The 15145-nt window shown below is 40.7% G+C and overlaps 1 protein-coding gene across 4 annotated transcripts in view; it reads left to right on the plus strand.

The window, feature by feature from the left end:
- The window catches only part of ATF6 (activating transcription factor 6), an 82531-nt gene that overhangs the window by 47839 nt on the left and 19547 nt on the right, over positions 1-15145 (plus strand). For all 4 annotated transcript variants that reach the window (XM_074832786.1, XM_074832787.1, XM_074832788.1 and 1 more), the window contains exon 15: positions 14710-14794. In XM_074832786.1, coding sequence (XP_074688887.1) covers positions 14710-14794 — 85 coding nt within the window. The remainder of the gene's footprint in view (positions 1-14709; positions 14795-15145) is intronic.

A 15145-nucleotide genomic window follows, 5' to 3' on the forward strand; every position in this document is an offset into this window, starting at 1 on the left:
TTTAACATTATTATATTGAGTATCTCTTTAATTAGAAGAAACTACAAATAGTTGATGAATCCTTAGCCATACAGATGTCCTGGGATCTGCAGAATGAGAAACATCTTTCCAACAAGCATCTGTAATGCAATGCACATTGCACAGATTAAAATGTTGCCATTAAATTTGGATTCAGCACACTGCATCTTGATATTAAAACCTCGTTGTGTCTGAACCGACATTTTGGGAAAAACAAAAGACAGCTTGGATTTGGAGCACCAGCCCTGGCCCGAGTGTGCCAGACCACCGTCCAGCCATTGGCGGCCTAGGAACTTTGCCTGACCCTGCTGCCAAGACGTACAGAGACCCACCCAAGTCTGAGCTGAAGTCATTGCAGAGCTCTGGGTAAATCTAGGGGATTCAGGCAAAAATGCAGCCTTGCTGCTGACTGGGAAGAGCATTCATTTGTTTCCTTGTTATCTCGTTGTGTTTTTTTCTGTGTCTCATGTTGCTTTATTCTTATGGTTTTGACAGTGGCATTTGCATTGTGGAAAATCATATTTCTATAAAGGCATGCTTTTATTCAACTTTGGCAGAATGTGGAAGGAGGCGTAAACCATTTTCTGTAATGAAATCAGAGGAAGGAAAATGATAGATCAGTAGAGAAGGAAGAGCACCCATTTCTTTAGGTTCCTTAGAGAGGTGCTCCTAAAGCTGCTTTACCCAGCAGGTGCTGACAATGCAAACAAGGCCTAAATTTTTAAAACCAGGTCAAAGACAGTTTACTGAAAGTACTGCCTGTATTTATAAAACACCTTTCTGCCTGTGATCTAAAACATCATTTCTTGCCACTGCTGGGAGGTGATGCCTCCATCGCAGTGAAGAGGAATTGCCCTCGGAGATGTTAAGAGGTATATTCAGATACCTTGAGTGTATAAGGCTAAAGGATGGGGAGCAGGAGGAGATCCCCAGAGACTTAACTCATGGTCAGTTGCTTTTTCCAGAAAGTTGAGGGATAGCAAATATTTCTAACAGAGACTTTCCAGTTCTTCTGATGTATGTCTGTGTAGCTGATTCAACTTCCACAATTAGGAAAGATTTGTTGCTAATTTCCTGTACATCTGCTGTGCTCTCAGAAGCAGCATCTCTCTGGCTGCAGATTAGAATCAGGCTGCCACTGTCTGTTCTTGGGCAGCCAAGGGCAAATAGCGGCAAGCTGGGGCTGTCCTAGCAGGGAGAATAGAGAGGAGCACCATCTGCTACTGAGCTTTGTCTTTCACTGATTTTGGCCTAGAGTTTAATTCGGACTAGTACTTTATTCTCTCCTGTCATTAGTCTTGAAATCTATTGCTGGTTTTTGCCTCTCAGTGCTTTCAATTTTTTTGTTTCTTCCTCCATATGCATTACCCTCCCCAGCGAATATATTGCCAGCAAGTTAGCAACTGTCACAGGTCAGCGGATGGATCAAGAAAGGGTGAAAGTCACAGTGACTGTGAGATAGATGTAAGTTGCTGTTGGCCAAATGTAATTTCATTCCCTCAAACCAGATTTGAATCCAGTACCTGACATCCTGGCTGCAAAGGACACGTATGTTCTTTTTGCAAACACTAAAATATGTTTAAGATAAATCCCATGCTAGGTGTTCAGCTCAAGAATGCATTTACTCACATTCAGTATTTGGGCTAATGTACAGTTTTGTCCTTTTGTACAGTATGACAGACTGCATGCATACTTTTTAGAATAATTAGCAGCTTCTGTAAAATGGAGTTTTGCAGTCTGGCAGTATTATTATCCAGAACTTTAAATGTGCATTCACCTGTGCACTGGTAATAAATATAATTGTTCTTTTCATGAGAACATCTTCTGGATCCATTTTATAAAAGCTGCCCTTAGACTGAGTCCTGCATCTGTGTTCAAATTCTGGCTGTTTGGCTCTTTGAGCTGTCCAAGACGATTAGTCTGCTGCACTGACAACTGCAGGTGATCTACTTCTTGTCTTGCAGCTATCTTACATAGCGTAGAGATTCAACGGGAGATTTAAATAAATTGTTTCTGTTGCTGCAGAAGGCAAGAAGACAGTAATTTCAAACCAAGACTGGATCTTGTGCCGTATATGTTGTAGGATTGAACACACTGTGATCAAATTAATTGCCTTGATTTAAAAAAGGTTGAAGTCTGAACTGTACTTGACAGTTGTTTCTGGTTAGTATTTTAAAGTTTTCCTGCATTCCCGACTACCTGCATGTGTAGGCATTTTTGCTATGTAAGAAAGAATGCTTTCTTCTGCTTTGAAAGGGAATTGTTTTTTCAGAAGAGTGATCAGTCACAGACTGTGTGGCCTTTCATGGACTTCTGTAACTATTCCTAAACATTTTTTATGTGTATGTAGCCCTGATTGCTATCAACATCTTTCTCATACTGCCTTTTCATGAGTGGTCTGCAAGTTAGTAAGACAGGGAAGGGGTAATCTTGGCAGACTCTTCCAAATTTGAGATGAGGTCCTTATGGATCTTAGAAATGCTGGTCAGAAGAGCCCTCTGGTCCAGCCTTCTGTGGGAAGGAAGGCTGTTGCCAACACTGCATGAAGTTAGCTGTGGTGTTGCCGAGTGGGCTCTGAAGACCTCTAAGGATGGAGATCTCACCACAGAGTGTTCTAGTGCTTCACTGTCCCCTGAACTCAGTCAGAAGAGTAAGCAGAGGACAGCCATATTAGCAAATGGATTTTGAACCGCAGTGTTATGTTGATCCAGCATTTGGAAGAAGCCTGACATAAATTGCTTTTTGCCCATCCAGCTTCTGTTTCATGGGGAATCTGATCCAGAGAGAAATTAGGATTTACAGTCTAGTCCATCTCATGATACTGCATCCAAGGAGCGTGCCCATGAAAACACATCATTTTTGTGCATTGGTTGGCTCTCTCCTTATGTGGCAGGGCTGCAAAAGCAGAACAACAGAAAAATGGTGTTTGTTGGTAATAACATTCCCACTCCAGTTTGTGTTGTGTGTGCTCTTTTGGGGCAGAGTCTCCAGATGGGCAGTAGTTCTGGGAATCCAGAATTTGTCTTGTGTAGAAGACCAGAGGTCTTGCAAGCAAACGTAGAAACTTTGGGTTAACGTTTTGTCAGAGAAGCAAAGAGTCTGGATTATATCCTTTTTGGTTTTACTGGACCGTATTCATATGCCCTACCTAAATTACATGTTTTTGCAATTACAGATTGCAGTTGCAAAACTAATAGCCTGCAGATGCTATGCAAAAGCAGAGCTCTGCTGCAGTGAATTAGAAAACGAGGGGAATTTCTTTTTATGGGTAGTAGTAATAAAACAATTAATTTCTTTTGGATCTTACAACTTTGTAAAATCTACAAAGATAATTGACAGGCTTAACTGGGAGTTACAGATGAACTGCATTTCTGTACTTACATAGCCCACGGGAAGGACAGAAAATGGCAGAGAAATGTAATTTTCAAATAATTTGGAGCAATCGTTTTTTAATTTTATGATGCTAGTTTGATTGAGAGAGCTTTTAGAAGAAAATCTGATCCTTATCAAACATAATAGGAGGAACTTTCCTACCAGTACAAGCTGGAATTTTTTTGGGTCTTCACAGAAGCTGAGAACTGAGTCAACTAGTCATATAGACATACCGTCTCCAGTTTATCTTGAAACTCAACTAATTTCCACAAATAACACACAAATTATCAAAGCATTTTCAAGTCCTTAAAAACTTTCCTATACGATTTTAACCAAAACTGTTTACTTAAACATAGAATTCTGTTCTTCACATCCTCTTACTTTGCGTTTAGGAATTTTTTTTTAATCTACTGCCAAACCAAAATTACATCATAGCAAATGCATGCATTGTTCTTTACTGTTGGGCCTTGCAAAGCAGTTCTGCAGACAAGTTTAATTGGCTGGATTTCTGTCCAGTCTCTGTCCTATGCCCTCCTTGTTCACAGGGCTGTTCTTTTCCTTTCCTATACAATGGAAAAAGACAAAACTACAAGGCAGAGTACATTTATGAAAGAAATAAAGTCCAAATGGGGTGCCTTCGGCTCACTCTCCATTGCAATTGGACTGGCTTTGCTGTGCCTCGTGGTGTGCCTAATTAACATATGTACACACAAGCTTCTACCGACTGTGATTTCCTAGAGTATTCCCTATTCACAGGGGAAGGCTGATGGTATTTAGTGCCTCTTATTTAGGATGTATTGCAAGTCAAGTGAGATTCGGAAAGCTTGGATGGAGATGAGGGAGGTTCATCTTGCGTAATTCCAGAATGAGGGATTTGCAGAGGAATGGGGAGCTTGAGAATAGCCGGTCATTTTCCAGATGGTGTCACTTTGTTAGCAGGATGAAGATAGATGTTTCGGTAGGATGGAGGGTTAGTGGGCCTGTTTTCTATAAGTGTGCTTATATTCTGATTCCTGAAGAGAGACAGGATTGCTTCTCAGAGGCCACTGGGTAGATTCTACTGTTTGACTAATAGATACCTAATTACCAGCATATTTCAGTGTTATCTTAAGGCATAAATCCTCCTCTTTGGCCTTGGAAGTTGAATAAAGGGATTGTAAACCATGACAATAGAAAAACTGAATAGTATATCAATTTTTTCCACCTTTATATGACATCTGCTTTACAGCTGCCTTTGGTGCAGCTAAGTAATACTTTGCGTTATAGTCTGTTGTGTATTAGAAAGTTGTGTTGGTCTTCTCAAATCTTGATGGAGTAATGAGATTCTCTTGCTTTTTTATTCTTGCTTTCTCACCTTGATCTTCTGCCTCAAGGGAACTGAGCAGGACACCAAATGAAACAAAGGGCAGCAAATTAATTTTAGGAGGGTGTGGGTTCAAACCAAGGAAAGGAAGCCATTCATTCAATAGAAGTAGACTAGTGGAACTTCTTGCCAAAATGCATTATAGATGCTATAAATTTACATATATTCATGGGAGGACTGGGAAAGTTCATGGAAGAGAAATCTATTAATAGCTACTACATATATAGAAATCACATCTTTGTTAGAAAATCCCGAAAATGGTTGGTGACTGGAAGACAGGTAGGGGAAAGTGTCGTATCTGGTTTCCATCTTAGCAAGATGAGTTGGCTTTCCTTGGAGTCAGAGGACAGCATCAGCTCTTGGGCAACAGCAGGAATACCCAGCCCAGGACAGGTAGGAAGAGGAAATCAGGAAAAGCTTCAGCAGCAGGAAAGCTTAATTTGCCTCAAGTCATTGTGAAACTGGGTCCTCTGCTTCTACATCTGGAGGGATCTTTTTGCTCTAAAATAGAATCATATGGTGACTGCCGTTGTGTCTTGGATCTTTTGGGAGTCAAGAGCTACCGGAGAGATGATCTGAATAAATGTCTAAGTCTGAGAGGCTTGCATTCCATTTAAAAACCTAAACAAGGTCACTTTCATTTGACTCTCTTTTTTAGGTTCCTTTCGGCCTTTAAGGTGATGTAACATAGATTCCAATCCAAAAGGAGAAGGGACAAAAGTAGATCTTGCTTTCCTCATGTTAGCTGTCTCCGTTTGTGAACTGCAGAGAAGGACACAGTTCACAGCAGGTCTCCATATCCTTAGTAGTCTCCATAACCTTTTTAGCTCTTAATCCAGAAGAGGTCCTTTGCCACTGTTTCTCCTTTACACTGAGAAAACACTTAGCACTGACCTCCAAAGCTGAGCCCTGCTCATAGACAAGGAGCACTGGGAATGGAGGAAACTCCTCCAAAGGAGGCTTGTGACAGAGTGAATTTTCCATTTCTCTGAGGTCTCTGGGATTTTCACAAGGCTCTCTGACTCACAGCGAGGTGCTTTCCAGTTTAGTTTTGGAGCCCAGGCCATATCACATCTGGCAGTAGCACAGTTGACAATAAAAGGCACTAAAGGCTTCTTCATTAAAAGGTCTCTCATGTGGGAACTGAACTGGATAGCAACTCCCTCTTCTGCAGGGACAGTGATCAGAAAGTGTTCCAGAGTGCAGTTAGGTGTTATTTATAAAAATTTGTCTGGGAATGTCAGAAAGGTGTAATCTTACACTACAGGACATTTTATTGACTGTGGGATTGAACTATTTCTGGTAAAACGCTTAAATAAAAAGCATATCTCATCAATTCATTGCTGTGTGCAAAGTATAGGCTGTAAAAGCCACCTGTGCACAGAAACACTGGGATTGGAACAGCATTGGTGTGAATAGGAGCACATTTTGCAAAAATAAAAACGGAAAAAGAAGTTCTATTCCCACCACTTCTGGGAGCTTTCCTGTTATGGGACAGTCTCCTCCCCCCAAAAAAAGGCTTAAAACTTAGAAAAGTAATTAAATTCTATTATTAGGGATTGGGAGTTCAATTCTCTATTACAAACTCTTTTCTTTAAGTATGTGCAAAATCAAACTGTGTCAATATATGCTAGCTAACCTCAAATTTAATATATGCAGAACTGGTCCTTTTTCAAATTAAGTTAAATGGTTATTGCTAAACCCAAAGTAGTAATGCTACTGGGGCCTCCCGTGGTTGGAGGTCAAGAGCTGGTGCAGAGAAGCTGAGACCTTGTGAATTTTTACTGCAGGTTTTCTGTGGATCCCTTGCAGTTGTTATCTTTCACTCACTCCCATACTCATCTCTGCATGTCAGGGATTCCCTGCAAGGATCCATGGTGGGGTGAATACATTCTCTTGAATTTATAAGGTCTACCTTTAAAAAAAAAAAAAAAAAGGAAGACACATCAACTTTAAAAACAAGGCAAGTTTACAGTTCATGGTATAATGAGCAAGTATTGCGGCTATGAATCACAGTTTGTGTAGAGGTTTTAACTGGTTTTCTCTCTTTTTTTCTGCTCTTAAAGTCATCCCCATGCTTTTCAGATATAAGGGTCAGACTGAAATGGTGGGATAGCAGTAGTTTCAGAGGCACCCTCCCCTCTGCAGTTACTGCCCTGTTTAACATCCACTGACAGCAAAAGCAATGTTGCAGGAACTTCTGGCATTTTCAGATGGACCAGTGCTGTATCCACTGTGGTGTATCCTCAGGACACCATATGGTTGGCATCACCCAACTGAATCAATAGTGAAATTATACAGCCATTTTCTCCACAAATTTGTAAACTTTCATACATGTCCTCTTCAAACTGACAGAGGAAACCAGAAACAGATATGCCAGAGACCTGATTCTCATTTACACCATGATCTGTGCTGTGTGCTTTGCAGTGTCGGGAACTGCTGGAGTAAATGAGAATCAGCCCCTAGGCCATGAATGCATTGCAGTAAGTTCTCTTCCCTGGAGACCAGCCTCCTGTGTTCAGAGAGCAGCTGAAGTTTAGCCCTGGCTGTTCTGAGAATGCAGTTCCAGCTTCACAGGTGCCATTTCCTGGTTAGGAGTCACATGCCAAAGGCTGTGATGCTGCTCAGTGCAGGTTCAGTGGCCTGTGTAGATCAGGACAGAAACATCCCATCTCTCATCTCTGGCAACAGCCAGCCAGCCTGAAACAATTATTTTGAAATTTTCAGAAAGGGTGAAATCTGTGCCTTATGAAAGAAAAGCTGGCTCACTGGCTCTGTCAGCTCAGGGTTTTTAAAAGTCCAGCTCCTCAGAGGACCTGTACAGGGGAGTCTCTGAAGTTGTATGCAGCTTTCTGGGCCTGTGAAAGCACATTTTTGTTTCACACTCTTTGTATAGCGAAATGCATACCACTAAAGAAGGTCCAGTGTCATCTCATTGACCTGAAATTTCTGAAAATATTCAGAAAAAATAGATTTGAAATGGATTTGATGCACAATTTTTTATGGCTGAAAAACTACTTGCTTTCTAACTGCTTCATCTTGAGATCACTAGATGTGGTCAGATAGTTAATAGATAAGCTTTTAAGCTGTGAGGACGTGTTGAACATTACCAAAAGTAATGCCATTAAAGAAAAATGGTACCCCCAGCAGCTTCGGGAAGCTGCCAGCACTTCAGTGGGATGTGGAAAGCTCCTCAGCCTGTGTTGGCAGTGGTTGTAATGCGGTCCTAGAATCACAGCATGAAGATTCAGGCTGGAAGAGATTGAGGCACAATTCCCTGGGAGACCTCTTAGTCATAAACAGAAATGAAAAAAGGCCCAGCTACAGTGTTTGTTTACTGTAAGAAGTCTTCTGAAGCTGCCTGGGCAGAGTACCCTTTGGCATGCTGAGGCGCCTGGCTCTATTTGCCCACTCTGGCAACTGCCTTTGTTAGTTGCAATATTCTAACACATAGCTGGTCTCCAAGGCAATGGTAAAGATCAAATCTCCTCATCAAGGCCAGTTACGAGAACAGCACATTAAGGTTTTCCTTTGGTATTTTAATCCAGTCTCCTTGGAGCTTTTATTCTTGTAAAGTAACAAATGTCACTTGTTTTCGAAAAGATTATCCTTAGTTTGTCAGAGATGGATCTCTAATGGTGAGTGGGGCTCCTTTGGACATCTTGAGGAAGTCTTTGTGAGAAGAGAGACGAGAAGTGAGTTAGGGCCTGTCTTGCAGGAGTGGAGTCATGGCTCCCACCTGGATCACAGGTGTACTTTGTGTGGTACGTGCTCCAGACCAGTGGCAAGGGTCACAGGCATGCCTTGCCCTTCCTTCAGTAGCGTGGCTAACTGTTTACATAGGCAGATGTGCTAAATACACTGTAACAAAGCACATTTAGATCAAGTTATGTTACTTATTTTCTAGTAGGTAATGGTTTTGCTCAAGATACTAGAATTACCTGTACCTAAGCACAACAGCTAAGAACATAAGAAAAATCTAGGGGAATTGATTTGACAGATAAGTAACTTCAGGGGTAGGAGGAAAGACAGCTTGTGCTGAGAGTGCAGAGCCTTGGCAGATTTGGAAATCCATTCCTTTGTGTCCTATGTCACTTGGGTATCCTTCCAATGCATGCACATACCCTCTAAACATTCCCCATAGCACTGGTAATATTTTCCTGCATCATGGGCATGCTGCAAGGATTAATTCCTTTGTGTTTGTTTCGAGCACACAGAAATGGAGGACCAGTTCCGCAGACTGCCTGTAAGGAGGCGGCATACTGCTCCCCAGGAAGCATCTGTGGCTGGTTGCAGCGTTGCTGATGGGACATGCATTGCAAAAGCCAAAACAAGCAATATTGCCAATTCTAATCATTTAAAATACAAGAGTCAGGCTTATGAAATTATGATAGTTTAAAACAAAAATTCAAAAAGAACCTTGAGTAGCATGTTTTCTCTCTGTTTAATGGAACTTCATGGTATGCAGTGATGATGTCCTTTAACTATGAGTGTTACAAACAATTATTTTTTTTTAAATGAAACTAAGATGCCTGCAAGTTTTCATGCATCTAGGTAGCAGGGACTTTCAGAAGCAAACCACGTGTCATGAGACTCAGGCTGAAGCTGCAAGAGCAGCTAGTTTTGGAATATTCTAGCAGAATGGAACAGGATTTCTATTGCCAGTTGACTGTGGGGGTTAGAGATACATGAGGCTCCAAAGCTTAATCCCAGTTAGACCCCTGACAACACTGATCTTATGTAAGAAGCCTTAAAATCTTTATTGCGGTTCCATGTGTTGTTGAGTCCAGAAGCAGATCAGTAGGCACTGAAATTGCCAGCAGATTAAAAAGATTTGGTGAGGAATTTCATTCTGTAGGGGCACTTAATTTCTAAATGTTTACAAGTCTAGTTAATTATATTATAATTGTATAGTACCCTGAATGTTTTGTGGTGGCAAGGACTTAGTAAGTGTGCTTATTAATCAGAAGTTTAACAAATAACATTTTAAGATTTTATCCCCAGGAAAAAATGTGTTTCTGGATCCCAACTTATTAAATTAAGGTAATGCATTTGTGGCTGGATTTTTAGTATCTATATCTATTTTTATCTATCTGTCCATCTCATCTGGCTTCAATATCACTGAACTGTAGAGATGATCAAAAGCAAAATGAGAATGGTAAAGCTAGGGTCTCATTTGAAATATTGTCTTTCCAGGCTGATATTTTTCCAGTCATTCTGCCAGCAGTCTCAGGTCTGCATCGTCTATTTAAAGTGTCATCTCATCTAAGTGCAAATCTTGGCCCAAGCCAAGGCCATCTGTTGTTGGGCAATAGTTGTGATTTATTCTGCCTCTGGATGACATTCATGCTCATGGGCCAGATGCTGACTTGTAAGATTTGCTTTTATTCATTTTCAGTTTTATACCATGTGTTAATATCACAAACAGCATTTTAATTTTAGATATTTTTGTATGGTGTTTAAAATTAGGGATGAGTAATAGCATCACACACTCCTGGGATGGAATTCAGCATACTTGAGAACAGAGTAGGACAGAAGAAAATATTTTACGTGTTAGAAATACATTCAAACAATGTTTCTTAATGTCTAATTTCTTCCTAATCACTAATCCGTACACTCATTGATGTTGCATATAAAAAATTAGGTATTGCTTTCAAATAAAAGTTGTGGACTATTTGAAGGCTTTTTGACTTGAGAATGTTGTAGGTAGCTAAACTGTAGGCAAAATATTTATGATACTGTGCAGCATACCTTTGCCTTCATGTACAATGAGGGTAGTTATGAAACTTTTCAAGTTGCAACTGACTGTCAGAGGGACACTCCTGCATATAAAAGATGAAGATTATTAGGGAGATGGGTGAACTTCCCTAATTCCAGATATTTTAAAAATGACTTTTTGTAGTAGAGATGGGCAGTATCCAAGTTCCAGACAATCTGTGCATATTGCATATTAGCTCCTGGTAGCAGTTTGGACTTAGAGCTGACTGGCTTTTTATGTGTCTGTCTTCTCCAGAGTTGGTGTTGAAACACTGAGGAGTTGTGCCGCAGCTCCAAAGCACGTTTGGATACACAAACGTGAGTGGAAATGACTTCATTGTCTCACTATCTGCTGTGGGAGCAGAAGGCTCTGGGTCTTCCCTCCCACACTGTTCAAACTGCTCCAGTAAAACAGAGGAGTAACAGGTGAATTGATACATGAACATACCACTTTGCTGTGTAGTTTTAGGAAACATTTCAGAGTCTGGAGACTAATGGAAAGTTAGTTTTAATGTCTTGGGTAGCAGAGCAGCTTCATCAAAAATGCTTCCCTATGCACTTTGTTTCAGATCCAGTGAGTTGATCTTGTCAGGGTGTGTGTGGAGGGATTGCTAGTAACAGTGCAGAGATAAGAAGTATCAAAGTTTTTATCTTATCAGTTTCTGTCTGTAACAGGATTTTGTGTGGCAGGATGTGTTGGGCCTGCCATGATTTGTGTAAAATAAGTTTACTAGGTTAGACTGAATTATAATACTGGCATTTTATGTGTCTGTCCTCCTTCTTACATTCCTTTGGTTTTGATTGTCGGTTATTGTGGTCTAGAAGACAATGCTCCTTTTGTTTCTCTGAGGCAGGGAAAGAAGACTGTCTGGGTGGGATTCATTTAATACAGCTTCAGGTGCTTGGACGTTGGTTGACCAGTCTGAACTAGACCTCATTCTTATGAGAGTCACTGGAGAGCAGCAGACTTCTCTGGAGCTCCTGCCATCTCCAGTGCTATTTTAGCATACAGTGAAATACCTGCTGGGGTTGCCCACTTCAGTTGACTGATCTAGCAGAAAATTACTTGGTGTATTTGTTTTAAGCCAGAATTATGAGGAAGGAGAGCAGATAGTGGTGAACTGCTTGTTTCTTCTTTGCAACTCTTGAAACATCATTTACAGAGGTCTAAAATTAGCTGAGCTTAAATCTAACTCCTGGTATTTTAAAAAAAAAATGGCTTCTAGGTGAGGCAGAACTAAGAAAGGTGAATTTTATATCTCATTTTCAATGCAAGGTTTAGAATAAAGTATTGTTTTCCAACAAATCAGTTTGGTGGAATCTAAACCTGCCCAGCAATATTAGTGCATAGTTTGGCTGTGTTGTAGTCATGGAAATACAATTTGTTAACTGCAGAGTCAAGTCTGAGCCAAGTCTTTGAACTGAACCATGATGGAGGAGAGGTAGAGCTTGTAAGGGCCAAGTCTGAGGTGTTTGCACTGCCTCTGTAGTTACCATAGGACTGTTGAGAAATTGGTACTGCCAGTGTCTGTCCTGTGGACTGCAAAAAGAGAATCATAGGATTATCAGTATGGGTAGAGAAAGCATCTGGTGGTGCCTAGCCCAACTTTCTCCTTGAAGTGGAACTGTTGCTGACAGTAGATAAGGGCAGCCATGGCTTTGTATAGCTGGGTCTTGGAAACCTCCAAGATTCCCTAGCTCTCTGCTGACCTGTTACAGGATTGCACCACGCTCTGGATGAAAAACTGTTTCTGAATGTCCAACCTGAACCTCCAAGAAAGGTAAGGGTACAGGAAGTACCCGAGGAATTTTCCTTAGTTTGTTGCTATCCAGAAATTTGGCATTTCTGTCATGACACTGCTGTTTATTTCTATAGAGGTACTGCAATTGTAACGTCTTTGTGATAGTTCTTAGTAATTTTATACATACAGTAAATAATGGTGCCATTATAAACAAAACTAAGCCAGCATCAATTAATGTACCAATCTTCAGATATGTTAGCAAAAAATAGTAGGTGATCATCTATGCAGTACTTGGTTTTGCTAGGTAATGATGTTGTGGACTCTCAGAAGCACTGAAAAAAACCTAACAGGATAAGCATTTTTTAAGCGATGTTAAAAATAGTCATCAAATCATGACAAGGACGTTGTTACAAAATGTAGTTTTAATGGCCATCTTATCTTTGGTCTGTTCCCTTGGGAACATTGAATTTCAAGAACAGTTTTTCTGTAAAGTTCATTGTCTTACTGAGTGTTGTCTTAATCTTAGCAGTTCAAAAATGCAATGGGAATTACATATGTAGTCTGAGAATTATGCCAGAGTGGTTTTATAATTTTGGTACCAAGATGTTTTTAATTACAGTCATTTATTGAAGTAATGTTTTCTTCTCGTGGTCAGTCATTTGGGTTTTTTTTTTTTTTTGGGGGGGGGGGGGGCATGTTGGTGGGGAAAAAAGAAAGTGTTATTTCTGCAGTGTATCTACAGAATATCTTGATCTATTTAACACCTAACTTTGTGTGTAAGTCACTTCCCTGACGCTTAGACATAACAATGTAATGTTTAGATATTAAAATAGGGAAAATACAGTTAGCCTGACATTAGGAAGTTAACAACTGTGTCCTGAAAGAAGTCTAATTTAGTCTGCCAAAAAGATAACCTTGGCCAAAAGCATGAGACATTTGTGTGCCTGTTCTTACCCTTCAGCAGGGAGCCAAAAAGCTGAATGTAAAATTTCTGAGTGCTGGGTTTGTAAAATATCATGGGAGTTTTACAAATGGGAAAGCATGAAATGAAATGAAATGAAATGAAATGAAATGAAATGAAATGAAATGAAATGAAATGAAATGAAATGAAATGAAATGAAATGAGAACATCAAACTCGCTTCTGCTTTTTAACCATGTGAGATAGATGGTGGCTCTTGAAAAGTGAAGGGCAGATGTTCGGATCTGGTTTTAACACAGTTGCAAAAACTTCTTAATGGGTTGGCCTCCATGTTTGACATGGTGGCATCTGCCAGCTTTCATTCTTCATTTCACACTGGGAGTGAATTTGGCATTGCTGGGACTGGGAGAGGGACAAACACAGGGGCTGTGAAAATAAACCTTTCCATTAATTCTTTGGGACTTGGAAAAGATATTTAGTGATTGGCAGGTTTTTGTTTCGCTTAGAGCCTGAGTTAGAAATTTATACTCAGTTTGTCAATGATATAAATGCAGTCTTTTGTTCCTAATTACTAAGAGAGAACAAATATACTTCCCTCACAGTGCCCAGTGTGTACTGAGATGGTGCCGTGAAGCAACCTTCTGTCAGGGAAGCTAAGCTTTGAAAGGCACGGGAAGCTTCCCTCGGCCTTAGTAGTGTTCCTTTGGTCTGTCTGGATTGGCATAGCACACTAATATGGGAGATGCCTGGACTGGCGCTTTAATGTTCTGTTACTTCTGTTGATAAGGAAAGAACCATGTTTTCCCCGGCTGCAGGTTAAGCAGTTTGAGTTCAGCAACAGCAAAAAAACTGAAGAAAGGCTGCATTTTTCCTTGCAGGCCAGGCCCATATCCAGAGCATCTCCTGCAGATGTAGCTTCCACTGCTAAAACCCAGGGTAGTTAGTTTGAACGCTGCTGTCTTACAGCAGCACCCAGCCACCTCACAGTTGAGATAAGCTACTAAAGCAGAGCTTTGCCATCAAACTTCTCTGGTAGGTTTTTGTGAGCAGAGCTCATATTTCACACGCCGTCACAACCCTGACTGATACAGTCCTACTGCACCAGGCACAGGCATGTGGTGTGAAGCTTGACATAGATACAGCAAGATGACATTTATATATAAAGCAGACAGCACTGCAAGTAAAGGCTCCAATTCAGCAAAGCCCTTAACCACATGTTTAAATATCATTGAAGTCAAGTTAAATTACTTTAATCATACACATAAGTACTCTCTTGAATGAGGGCCTAATAGTAGTTTCCATCTCTTTCCACATGATCAAGGCTTTTTCATATGCTGCTTCATGCGATAGGGGTTTCTTCTCAGTTACACAGCATGAGCAATTGCTGTTACTTTTAGAAGACTCCCTCAGCAATTTGAATTTGCTAAGCTGCCGTAAACAGTTTTATGTGGAATGGCTGTAAGACAGAACGGAAAGGAATTTTCCCAGCTTTGTACTTCCAGGGTAGATTTAACACATCTTTTCCCTTATTTTCCAGGACCACCTGTTACTGCCAGCCACCACGCATAACAAGACCAGAAGACCGAAGATGTCTATAGTGTTGCCAGCTGTAAACATCAATGGTAAGTCCAAAACATGAAAGAGAGTGACAGGAGAATAATTTCAAAGAGATGTGCCTGACTTGCATGTGGAAACCAAACTTAGTCTGTTGTTATAGCTTTGCAAAAGAAGTCAGACTGGTCATTACTGGGCCTTAGTTGCCAGGGTCCCCGCTGGAGCTGGGATGCTGGCAAACGACCAGTGCCTGGTCACAGAGATGGTAACGAGAGGCTGCGTGACTTGGCCAGCACTTCTGCAGTATCTCCTTCAAGGACAGGGGTGGTGCCATCCAGTCCTGGTGATTTATACACAGCTGATTAAGGGTTACTTGAATGTGATCTAGCTTCTCTAACTTGGTGGCTACAAAGATCCCA

This window comes from Strix aluco, chromosome 8, assembly GCF_031877795.1.
Source record: "Strix aluco isolate bStrAlu1 chromosome 8, bStrAlu1.hap1, whole genome shotgun sequence".
NCBI classification, from domain to species: Eukaryota; Metazoa; Chordata; class Aves; order Strigiformes; family Strigidae; genus Strix; species Strix aluco.